The following is a 13,339-nucleotide window of genomic DNA, read 5'->3' on the forward strand; positions in this document are numbered from 1 at the left end:
TTCGGTTCAAATGAAAAACAATACATGAACACAACAATAGAGCACACCAATACAAGTTACACAACTTTTAAATACATGCATACAGCATGGAAATGTCTTTATTTTATTAAAAAAAAACTCAATAATGCGCATGATCGATAATATTTACATATAAATGACATGCAATCAAATCTCTTGTTCTTCTTCACTAACAAAAATTAAACACTTCATGGAAAAAGAGACACATTAAAATAAAAAGTTTTTGAAAGTTTAACAAAATGGAGTATTTGGTGAAGAATAAGTAAAACACAAATATTAAAAACAAGATGTATTGTTTAAATCAATGGAGTGCTATTGCTATTTATGGACATCCCTTCTTCTGAACATAATCAATTGGAAGACGACTGGGATGCCGCCAGTTTGCACTGCTTTTTGGTAATTACATTGCACCATTAAAGCCAAATAATTTATTTCCAATACTTTTTATTGTGCTACACAAAGCAAACCACAGCTGCGGAGAGCTTCACAGAAGACAAGAGAACATTCACAAATCAGCTCAAGGCTGCTTTGGCCAAATCGGGCACCAGATAGGAACTAACAGGGGACTGGTAGTCAGTCTGCCTTGGGCCCATTCACTCACACACACACACACACACACACACACTGGACCAGTTTAGAGTCACCACTTAACATGAGAGGCGCATGTCTGGGGATGTGGGAGAGAAAATCCCACAAAGTCACAGGGAGAGCATGCAAACCTCTCAGAGACAACAATCAGGGGCAGGATTTGAGTGCAGGATGCTGGGTGTCTCTGTGCCCCTCCCATGTAGAAATATCAGGTTTATTATAAGCACACTTAAACTCACAAGGTGACCATTTCAGAATTAATTGTTTTAATCATCTTTCAATGATCATCTATCGCAGCAACACTGGCTATACTTTTGATGGGATAGCAATTCACAGCAGGACATGATTGTACTAAAAACCATTCACTGACGCCTGGCCAATTTAAAGTCCTCTGTCAATGTAAACTGCACAGCTCTGAACTGAAGATGGCAATAAAAATTCTTGTGAAAAGAAGCAAAGTCGAGAGAAGGCATCCCAGCCAAAAACTGAACTGGACTCCAAGTGCTATGTAGTGCCAAGAAATGCCATTGTGCTACAGTAAAACGCAGCTATTTTTGCAGTGCTATTATTATCTTAGTCATTATCTAACATCCAGGCTCTGTTGTCAGTAAAGCTTTAGAGCAAAACAAAAGAAGAGCAGGCAGTTTGCTACAACGCTTGATTTGTTGGTTTCTGTTAAGGGAGCTCCTGCACAGTGGTGTCAAATTGCCAACCTCCAAACAGAAGTGGGGTAAGGTCCTTTTATGAACTGCCCACCTCCATTGGGTATTATACCTCTACAAATTCAAGCATTCCAGAAGAGGGGCCCACCACAGACGTCAGTGCTTGCATCAGAAAATACACAGGGAGCACCTGAAAAGCTTTTGAGGATTGATGCAATTCCTGTACTGAAACTGCATACAACTTCACCAGCATTACTGCCTTGCGGTCTAAAAGGAGCTCAAGCAGACAATCGCCGAACATAATGTGGTCAAATGTCACAGCCGATGGCTTAATCACCACTCTTAAAAGTAATTGAACTGGTAGCTCTGTGGCCTCAACTCAAAACACACTGTAACATTAAAACACAAGTAGAATATGGAAATATACCAGTTAAGTCTATTATGGTCTATTATATTTATTTATAACTTTATATTCTGTTGGAAAATGCAAAATCTGAAAAAATACAACATATTGCCCCATCTCATCCAAATATCCAGCACTGCAAATTCACAATTGTTCAGTTATGCCAGACTACTAATGTGTTACAGAAATCAAGCAGCGGTGAAGCAGAAAATGTTTTAAAAAGTGGTTGGTCAAAGTGCTTTACTCATTTTATTTTGTCTTTTCAATGATATCTGTTGGTCCTCACTAAAAATCCATAAGCAGGATGACTGACAAGACCACCTTTTTGTAGAAATGGGGCAGATACTCTATCATACGAGTAGTGGAGGAGGACTGGATCTGAGCACGATGTTGCACACACCAAATTGTTATTGATATTGGTATTTTTAAAGACGATTTCAAGATTATACACTCAATATGCTTCAAGAGGTAGTTATACTTAAAGATGCACATGCATATTGTCAAATTCTGCAGCTTTGTTTGGAAGATTTTTTTTTATATCATGCTTCAAACTTAAAATCAAAAAAAAATCTACTGGCGAAACAATGCAAATGCTAGCACAACCAACAATCCATTTGTTTATCATTGCTTGAGGCTGGCATCAAGACTCGGTTTATTCTGTCACACCACTACTTTATAATTAATTAAGTTGCTTGTTCTGCAAAGTTTCTCACAATGTCCCTGTTTTTAATGATAATATACTGTATAATATTAGTTTGTGGAAAGCAACTTTGAGTGGGTTTGCACATTTTCAGACAATCTACATAATATAAAATGAAGCCGAGGTGTAGAAATAATTAACAATGGAGGGAAATCCCAAAATGTGAATAGGTTACTTGCATTGTGACAGATATCTTTGTTAAACTGAGAGCACAATAGCAATGTGCCTCTGATCAAACATTCAACAGCCACAGGAGAACTAGTAAAGCACAGAGAAAAGAAATTATGGAATTGGACAGATGGACACCAAAAACAAGAAAAAAAGGAGTGGGGTGTTTTAGCTTGGGTGCTGGGAGGATTTTGAAGAAAAACTGGAGTTGGAAGTAGCATATGGTCTCTTGTAGAGCATACACCATAAATCAACTTAATTAAGGTTTTAAAACATAAGATTTAATGGTCTTAGAGGACTTGCATCATAAGATAGCCCTGGAAGCTGAAGTATATCTGTCTCCAATACAAAAAAGTAAAATTAAACATAAAAACAAATAAAGTTTCTAACTTAAATACTTCATTTAAAAAGAGTTGTAATCTCTGACCTCCTTTCAGTATGCAAGGTATCACCTTGAAGCTTACCTTGCACATGCAGGTTGTGTCCGGACTATTCACACACACACACATAGAAGAAGGCTTGCGTACAGGTCTTAAAAAATGTAAATTTTAACAAAGCAAAAAGAAAAAAATAGTTTTGTATGTATAAATGTACACAAATAATGATGAAAAATTACCTAACACAAGTTCATATTTTCTAAAGACAACAAAACCAAATATTCTCTGTGCTTTTAAACATATTCTTTATAGCCTCTTGGTTGATGACTTGAAAACATATTAACAGAGGTATCCTCCAAATACTGATTTTTTTTACTAGCATATAAAATAATAAAATAAACAGTTATAAATATGAAAGCACTTCTTTGTAGAAGTACAAAAAATAATATAGATTTTGCTTGATAAAAGCATGATATGTACAAATAAAGCAAATGTCTCTCCAAAATTGCATGATCATCCTTAACCTGTCCTTTAGTCTAGTGCAGAAATGAGCTTACTTCCATATTGTCCAAGGGAGTGGCATGGAATAAGAAATATTACAAGTGTGCTAATAATATTATTCTTGAAAAATGCATCAAAATTAATGACCGCAGAAAAGGCACATCAAGACTTAATATTGCACTTTCCAAAAGATGATTTGCTTGTCCTCCCCACCAGTTATAAAACTACTGCATTGCTCATTCATCCACATTGCTGTAACAGCCCCTGAAAGAGAAAAAGACAAATTTCATAAATGCAAATGCATGAAAGCAAGCAAGCAGAACATATACTCACTTTGTCCTTAGTGTGATTTTCAGTGTTTGGTCTACCAGCAAGTACAGCTACAAATATTGGGATGGGTGTTACTTTTTTGTTCTCTGTTAACTTTGACTTCCAGCGGTTATTATTATCTAATATTATCACTTAAGATATAGAAGAGGTTCATATACTGTAACATATATGGCAATTACCATACTTTTGCAGAGTTTCATTAACTGTAAATTATAAAAAGAGATTGAAAAAATGATGATGATGCCACAAAATAAATATAGGCAGAAGGTGCACTGTGTCTGGTTTAATGTAAAGGAAGATGCATTTCAGTTTATCATACAGTATGTGATAACCTGACCAGTTAAACAAAAACCTGTCTGGAGAAAAATGAAGACTTGAGAAGCCTATCTATAAAGCATAAATAGTATGCATAAAGAAGCAGGAAGAAAACAATACAATTGCATTTGGATCTGCAGTTTTCATAAAAACACACAGAGACTGCATTACTGAAAGTCAAACTTGAACTTGGCTCATGAGTCCCACACAATTGCAACTCCTTACAAGGTATTAAAAAAAGCAACTATGGATATGCATTACTGTACCCTGCTAAAATGAATATTACTTTCAAGATCACAACAGACTTTTTCAAGCCCCTTGAAGAACTGGTCTTGCTCAAAAGGTAATTTACTATATCATAACTTCCTGATGAAGACAGAAACTGATAATTTAACAAGTGAAATAACCTCACTAATATTAACATAACTTTCTCCAACCCACTTAATCCAAAACAGGGGTCCTGGGAAGTCAAAGCCAACTGCAGTAACACAGTGGAAGGCAGGAAAAGTACCTGGAGAGGGAGCCAGGCCATTGCTGGCATCACTTTATATACATACCTGCTCTCACATGTGCCCAATTAAGAATTAATTATGTATGTGTGCACAGTTCTAATCTTGACAGAAAACCTGAGACCCACTCTACCCACAGCTGTGAAACTTCAGTCAGGAAAGGAGGATTAAAAGAGGACAAAATAAGATAAAAAGGTGTCATGTTGAGATTGTAGATCTGATCCAAGCTTCTAGTTAAGCTCCTCTCTTATTTGGAACATAAAGAAATAGAACAGGAAGACACAAAAAGTGTCATAATTTAAAGTCACCACTATGTAAGAACAATGTCACAGTGGTTTGCTTACCTAAAATCCTTATTTTAAAATTACCCACCCCACATTCTGATTTCGGTAAGACTACCTGAAAACAGTTTTATAACCTAGTTAGCCTGATTTGAGTGGTTTCAGTATGTTGAAGTTTAGACATCTACTAAGTAATTAATTACAGGCAGTGACATGTTCAGACAATTACCTTACCCATAAAAGAAGAAACATACTGAACCCGTTAGGATATGGGACTAACTCCAAGTGAGCTAAAGGATATTAGGGCATGTATTATCAAGATTAGGAAGTGTTGCATCATTTAACACATCATTCCCATAGTCTTGGATGTCTGCCTGTTAGCTGTGTACAAGTAAATTAGATTAGATAAGATTAGATAAACTTAATTAATCCCATGGGAAAATTCTGTAGGAAATCACCAAAGGAATGGGTTGTTAGCCAAATGCTTTATATTTGAAGGAGATCCTCTTTATATATGAAGCATGTGTCCAAGGAGGCCCATTTATGTCTAGAATTTGTATGATGCCAGAAACATTTTCTATTCTACTATATACAGTGCATCCGGAAAGTATTCACAGCAGTGCATCACTTTTTCCACATTTTGTTATGTTACAGCCTTATTCCAAAATGGATTAAATTCATTTTTTTCTTCAGAATTCTACACAAAACACCCCATAATGACAATGTGAAAAAAAAGTTTACTTGAGATTTTTGGAAATTTATTAAAAATAAAAAAACAGAAATCACATGTACATAAGTATTCACAGCCTTTGCTCAATACTTTGTCGATGCACCTTTGGCAGCAATTACAGCCTCAAGTCTTTTTGAATATGATGCCACAAGCTTGGCACACTTATCCTTGGCCAGTTTCGCCCATTCCTCTTTGCAGCACCTCTCAAGCTCCATCAGGTTGGGTGGGAAGCGTCGGTGCACAGCCATTTTAAGATCTCTCCAGAGATGTTCAATCGGATTCAAGTCTGGGCTCTGGCTGGGCCACTCAAGAACATTCACAGAGTTGTCCTGAAGCCACTCCTTTGATATCTTGGCTGTGTGCTTAGGGTCGTTGTCCTGCTGAAAGATGAACCGTCGCCCCAGTCTGAGGTCAAGAGCGCTCTGGAGCAGGTTTTCATCCAGGATGTCTCTGTACATTGCTGCAGTCATCTTTCCCTTTATCCTGACTAGTCTCCCAGTCCCTGCCACTGAAAAACATCCCCACAGCATGATGCTGCCACCACCATGCTTCACTGTAGGGATGGTGCCTGGTTTCCTCTAAACGTGACGCCTGGCATTCACACCAAAGAGTTCAATCTTTGTCTCATCAGACCAGAGAATTTTCTCTCTCATGGTCTGAGAGTCCTTCAGGTGGCTTTTGGCAAACTCCAGGCGGGCTGCCATGTGCCTTTTACTAAGGAGTGGCTTCCGTCTGGCCACTCTACCATACAGGCCTGATTGGTGGATTGCAGCAGAGATGGTTGTCCTTCTGGAAGGTTCTCCTCTCTCCACAGAGGGCCTCTGGAGCTCTGACAGAGTGACCATCGGTTTCTTGGTCACCTCCCTGACTAAGGCCCTTCTCCCCCGATCGCTCAGTTTAGATGTCCGGCCAGCTCTAGGAAGAGTCCTGGTGGTTTTGAACTTCTTCCACTTACGAATGATGGAGGCCACTGTGCTCATTGGGACCTTCAAAGCAGCAGAGATTTTTCTGTAACCTTCCCCAGATTTGTGCCTCAAGACAATCCTGTCTCGGAGGTCTACAGACAATTCCTTTGACTTCATGCTTGGTTTGTGCTCTGACATGAACTGTCAACTGTGGGACCTTATATAGACAAGTGTGTGCCTTTCCAAATCATGTCCAATCACCTGAATTTACCACAGGTGGACTCCAATTAAGCTGCAGAAACATCTCAAGGATGATCAGGGGAAACAGGATGCACCTGAGCTCAATTTTGAGCTTCATGGCAAAGGCTGTGAATACTTATGTACATGTGTGTTCTCAATTTTTTTATTTTTATTAAATTTGCAAAAATCTCAAGTAAACTTTTTCACATTGTCATTATGGGGTGTTTTGTGTAGAATTCTGAGGAAAAAAATGAATTTAATCCATTTTGGAATAAGGCTGTAACATAAGAAAATGTGGAAAAAGTGATGCGCTGTGAATACTCTCCGGATGCACTGTAGCTACTGAGACTTCAGTAAGTCTTGTATTTATATAATGGTTAAAGAAACACTGAACATTCCTGTAAAAATGATATATTTTATGTGTGTTTTCTATTTTACACTGATTTAAGTTCTATTCACTACTTCCTAGTTGTGAAATACTTCAAGGAGCTCCACATTCAAATAACGGATATATTCATATTCTAAATACAAATGCTGCTAGAACTGACTTATGTGATAAAAAGTCAGTCTATTTTAAACTATTTTATTTTATTTTTTTTTAAATAAGTATTACTACATAATTAATCCCAACTATTAAAGATGACATTTAGGACAAAATTCATTAGTATCTGTGAAATGAATACTACAAACTATACAAGAAGAAATATACTATCAAAACTATCTATTTAATATCTATTCCATTATCTTCATACCTGAATGTCCAGGGATCTTATTAATAATTTTTCCAGAAATAATATCCCACACGAAGAGGTTTCCAGACTGACTTCCAGAAAGAACTGTGTTTCCATCCCATAAGAAACATCTGTTAACAAATATATTAGAAACTGAAAGTATTAAAAAGTAATTCATATCATTATATTATGATATTAAACAATAATAATGTTGCTAAATCACTATTCTTAGACAGAACATACTAATGTTACTTCAGTTTTCTTTAGAATTTATTGAAATATATTTGCTTTCTACAGTCATAATATATGATGATTTTTTTTTATCAAAGTTTCATGAAAAAGCTCGTATTTGTATGGTCTTTGTGTTGAATCACTTTTAGCAGTTCCAGAATAAACATATTTCAGGTGTATGAGCATTTAAATATGGAGAAATAAGTTATTCAATTACAAAAATGAAATATTTGCAGGTGCATGGCAGACAGCAATCTGGAGAGCCATGATGCCTTCATGTGTTGGCTTTGAGTTACCATATTGGGTGTTGACAGCCCAGATCTACTTCCACACCATGCAGGCCTCCCCAGCTGCTGGCTGAATTTGAAGTGAATCTCACATTAACACTTTTTATTCTACTCTGTTGCCTAGGAAGGGAAGTCAATGGCCCTGGGAGTGTACATTCTGTATTTTATCACAGAAGCACAGACCTAACATATAAATTAGTCACAGAAAATAAATCATAAACTGCTCTACAGTATATAATTGTAAAACAGCTCCAATGATATAACTGTACCTAGCAGCAAACTATTTTAACAATAGCAGGTGGTCAAAAAGATGGCTACTATACAGTACATGACTTGTAATCATGTTCACAATAAAGTGCTCAATAGGTTAGGTACAACGTATGAGACGGAGGAGTCCATAACACAAAAATACACCACATATTTAAAGTAGACAGGTTATCTTTTTCTTCAGAACATTTCAAGTAGTTCGTTTCCCGGGTCCTCCTTGCGTGGAGTTTGCATGTTCTCCTGGTGTCTGCATGGGTTTCCTCAGGGTACTCCTGTTTCCTCCCAGAGTCCAAAGACATGCAGGCTAGGTGCATTGGCGATCCTAAATTGTCCCTAGAGTGTGCTTGGTGTGTGTGTGTGTGCCCTGCGGTGGGCTGGCGCCCTGCCCAGGGATTTGTTCCTGCCTTGTGCCCTGTGTTGGCTGGGATTGGCTCCAGCAGACCCCCGTGACCCTGTAGTTAGGATATAGCAAGTTGGATAATGACTGACTGACTGACATTTCAAGTAGTCAACACAACATGGTGAATCAAGTTTGGGTAAAAGAATACTGCTGCTATAAATGTGCATATTAAACTTTCACATAAATGCACCACAGTTAAAAAGACTGTTTACCTCTGAACCTGCTCTGATGCAACTGATGAAATCAGCATTCCACTTTGTACATCAACCACCTTCAAGAATTTGTCATCTCCAGTGCTAAGGACATGTCTGCTGTCTGCATGTCAAAATAAATATAAGACAGATGAGAAAGGGTCAAATGTATAAAATCAAAATTAATTTTGCTGAGCAAAAATATAGTAAGGTATGCCATTTACTCACTCAAAAATGAGGTTTAAAACAGCTTCACATGTACTTTGTCTTACTTTCCACTACTACCATCAAATGTTTTCTCACAAAGTAACAAAGAAATTGAATTCCCTTAGTTTGTCAAATTGGGGTATGTCCTTTAGTTCAAAGACTTCGCTAAAACTCTGGACACACAAACAATAGGTTGTCTCTCTTAAAAAAATTCTTGTTAAGTATTTTATGGTCAGAACTGTACAGCAGCATCATATTAATCTTTTTAAGTGTTTCTACACAACACTCAATAAACAATTTATTGAATCAGTATTTTTATTTATGTTTAAACTGTATTTGAATATGGATGAAATATTACTTTATTAAATAACACAAAATCTGAAAAGCTATGGTTAAAAAAACAGATAATCTGAACTCCCTCCAAAGTGCAAACTGCTGTATATGGTCAGTGCATGCTCACATATACTGTACGCAGTTATAGCTATACTGTATATAGGGGGGTGCACTTCATATAGTCCACACTCCTGCCTCAACTACTCTTAAATCTGGTTAGTGAAAAGGTCCTTTTCTTTCACAGTACAGAAAGTAAGCTTTGACCAACTTTTTTTTTTTCCTTTTAAAGCTCCCGAGTACATGTAAAAATGTTTAATAAGTGTATAGTGACAGATACAGAGGTACGTGAAAAATTCACACAGAAATGGTCAAATTTAAAAAGCAGACAGCATCAGTCAATTCTTAGTAAATGGTTTATCTTTGAAAATATGGTAACCCATTTAATACTGTAGCATGTCACCATGTTATGAGGACGTTTTGTAAACAAAATTATGAATGGAGACGCTCTGGAAGGGTGAAGGCCAGATTGACAAGTTATGCGGTGTTTACACTGCCATATAAAATTAATCAGATATGAAACAATATATTGGATCTAGATCATAAATGTTTATACTTAATGCCAGAATTTGAACTAGATCTTATTTTTCATTGTAAATGAGTCTAATATATTGAACAAAGTAAAAAAACTGAGGCACAATGAAGGCTTCCCTTCATTTTCACCAAATCAGGGTCAATTGACAATGCTAATGCATAGGGAAGGCATGGGACAGCTTTTCAAAATTATATGGCAAAAAGAATGCAGTTGAGGATGTCAACTAACATTGAGTCAATTAAGATTTAAATATTAAATTTTAATATTCCCATTCACGGTTATGGCTGAAGAAAGGACAAAATCCAAGCAACTTTCAGCAATGATCAAATGCATAAAGAAGTAGGGTAGCCAGGGCAAGCAACTCAGTAGTTGTATTCTGTATTAGGTGAACTGCTAGGGCTGCTGGAGGAGTATGTGACACTCTAGTCAATGAACAAATGTGATAGCTGCTTTGCTTCAAATATACAAATTATTTTTTAAGAGTTATCCAAATATCCTAATCATTGTGTATTTCAGCAACTACATATTTTGAAATATCCATTCACCCCATAATGTTTTAATTGGAAATAAGACATTTCCTATATTTCCAAAATTTACTAATCTATTGTATGATCCCAAGATCATTTGTGTATGCTGAGATGTACAGGTGGGATGTGAATTTATATAAATATGTTTATAGATTTGTTTTTTTGTAATAACTGATAATTTATTTAAATCAGTCATTTTGGTAAAGTGAAAACGTTTCGTAATTGAGAACCGTATTCTGGGTATGGTTTAGATAAATGAAATCCAACTCTGTACATCTTAAATAAACAACATCTATCTTTAAAACAAGAAGTAGTTTAACTAAACTCATAAATTAACATACCAGGGCTGAACGCCACATCATATACTTCACCAGAGTGGCCTAGAATTTGACGTAGCAAACTGAATGTTGTGATGTCCCATATGCTAAGAGTTCCTTCCTTGGTCCCTGACACTAACATGGTGCCTGCAGAATTCAGACTGATGGTATTGACCTGTAACATGGTAAAACAAAGCTGAAACTCAGTTATACTGTTCAAATATCAACATATATTATTATGAAATATAATTTAAAGCAATAAAAATGTTCAAATCATTCTTTTGGCCTGGAATTTTATTAAGCTTATGTATTATTAATTTATAAAGCTTTTAAGTCTGCATAATTTCTATTTGGCTCTTTTTTCCATTTACATTTAAACATTCTTTCTTTAGTCTATGCTATTTATATTTGCAGAGTCAAGATAAACAGTGGGAATAAAGCAAAAACAAATTCTGCTATTAACTACAACCCATCACAAAGTACACATACTTAGTAACATTCAAAATGGAACAGTAGAAATTTCATGTAGTGATCCTAGTTTGTTTTCTAAATAAGGTATTATTATTTCATTATGCAGTATTTTAGAAACTGGTCTGTAATACAATCAACAATGTTTATACTAATAAAACCAGGAAGCCACAGCCTGCTTTTATAATATCAAATGCCAAGTTGTGACCAGCTTTCCATAAGATACTAGTTTTTCAGAGTGCACTACCAAGCCTGCACTCATATGTGTGTTACATGTTGTTCAGGTATGTTATAAGTATGTCAATGTGCTCTGTAAAAAACTGACAGGGCCAATACAGAATCACCAATCAACACTGTGCGTATGCAAACTGGCAAATAAAAATACATTTTTAAAGGAAATATTTGCAAAAATTGGAAGCACAAAAAACTACATAAACCCATTTGTATTTGCAGCTTATTTAAAATAGAATTTTAAATCCATGTGTTTTAGTAAAAAAAGTAGTTACTGTGTGTGAAGGTTTGGCAGCCATAAAAAAAAAAATTGAAAAACTTGAAAAAATTCTTACATTATTTTCCACACATATGAAATATTATACTGCATCTGCACGCAACTGAAACAGACAGTCATTGTGTCAAGTCCTAAACAGTAAATTTATTATAAAATCCTAGAGAAGCAGCTTTACTCCCAAGTTTTTTTTCCAACTGCCGAATTCTAAACCTTTAAAAAAGAGCAACACCAGAAATCCTGTAGAAGATGGATTTTTTTTTCTGTTTTTGCAATTGTCATCTCTTCCTAATCATTGTTCAGAATTTGTGAATAAGTGAATAGTTTGCCTCAAACGGTGCCGAAGTTAACCACTAATCAGGAAAACAATTAAAACAATCCACAAACCGCAAAAGTTCGACATTTCAAAGACTGAAATAAACTCTTTAATCCTGAAGTATATTTTTGTGCCCAAAAAAAAACACAAGTAGTGGCTTTAATATAAAATGTTAACTTACACCAGCATCATGTTCCAGCTCTGCCAAAAGCTCACACTGATCTCTTTTACTTGAAATATCTACTGGAACACACTTCCAAACCTGTTAAATAATAAATACACTGCAGATAAAACATACATGAAAATTAAAATTTGAGTATTTAGTATCTAAATTGTTAATGAAAGTAAAAAAAAAAAAAAAAAAACTTAAGCTAAAAACAACTTAACAAATTGGTTCATAAATGCCTGATAACACAACTGAAAATGCATATTTCACTGAGTTTAAGGTAAACTATGAGAGATCATGTGATAACTCTGAACAGACAGCTGCATCCATTCATCTTTCTAACCCACTTACTTACCCAGGACAGAGTCACCGGGCAGCTAAAGTCTATCCCAGTAATCACAGGGCCTAATTAAGTAACAACTCCTGGTGAACAGACACACACTCACATACTAACAGCCATGCACTAGGACTAATTTAACAATGACAATTCACCTAACTTTGTTTTTGGACTGTGAAAGGAAACCCGAGCTCCCAGTGGAAAACACATGGAAATGAAGAGAATATGTAAACTCCAGTGGGGCACGAACCCTGCTCTCCCTACTATGAGCCAGCAGTGCTACCACTGTGCCACCATGTCGGCCCTATTCTGGTTTGTTTTTAATATAACTACATATTATGTTCTTCACCAGAGAATTATTACTGCAGTCACTCACAAATCGGTCCCACAGAAGGTATTTGCAGTGATTGACTCTCCTAATAAGCCACCTCAGCCTGATTCTTTCATTGCTATATTAGATACGATAGAAAGTCTTTCTGAGATAATTTTGAAATACTACATTCCATAATAACACAACGATGGAAGCTGAATTCTGGAGTAAAATTAAAATTGCAATGCCAAATCTGATGTAGCACATGTACTAAAAATTTAAAACCGAAAACAACATTTCAGGAAATAAACCTAATTAGGAGCTATCAGTATTTCTCCCTTTGATTATCTCTCTATACTTTTAATTTTTTCCTTTCACAATTTCTAATACATATAAATAAATAGAAAATAAATCTAAAACATTACAA

General features: G+C 35.8%; 1 protein-coding gene across 2 annotated transcripts in view; it reads right to left on the minus strand.

The window, feature by feature from the left end:
• Positions 1-642: 642 nt before the first annotated feature.
• nsmaf (neutral sphingomyelinase (N-SMase) activation associated factor) overlaps positions 643-13,339 on the minus strand; it is a 79,494-nt gene continuing 66,797 nt past the window's right edge. Inside the window, exons 27-31 of one of the 2 annotated variants that reach the window (XM_028803559.2) lie at positions 12,281-12,361; positions 10,835-10,985; positions 8,856-8,958; positions 7,480-7,589; positions 643-3,681 (exon numbers count right to left, since the gene is read on the minus strand). In XM_028803559.2, coding sequence (XP_028659392.1) covers positions 3,587-3,681; positions 7,480-7,589; positions 8,856-8,958; positions 10,835-10,985; positions 12,281-12,361 — 540 coding nt within the window. In that variant the 3' untranslated portion in view covers positions 643-3,586. Of the gene's footprint in view, positions 3,682-7,479; positions 7,590-8,855; positions 8,959-10,834; positions 10,986-12,280; positions 12,362-13,339 lie in introns of those variants that run through there. The other variant, XR_003716502.2, reaches the window with a different exon arrangement.

This window comes from Erpetoichthys calabaricus, chromosome 6 (genome assembly GCF_900747795.2).
Source record: "Erpetoichthys calabaricus chromosome 6, fErpCal1.3, whole genome shotgun sequence".
NCBI classification, from domain to species: domain Eukaryota; kingdom Metazoa; phylum Chordata; class Cladistia; order Polypteriformes; family Polypteridae; genus Erpetoichthys; species Erpetoichthys calabaricus.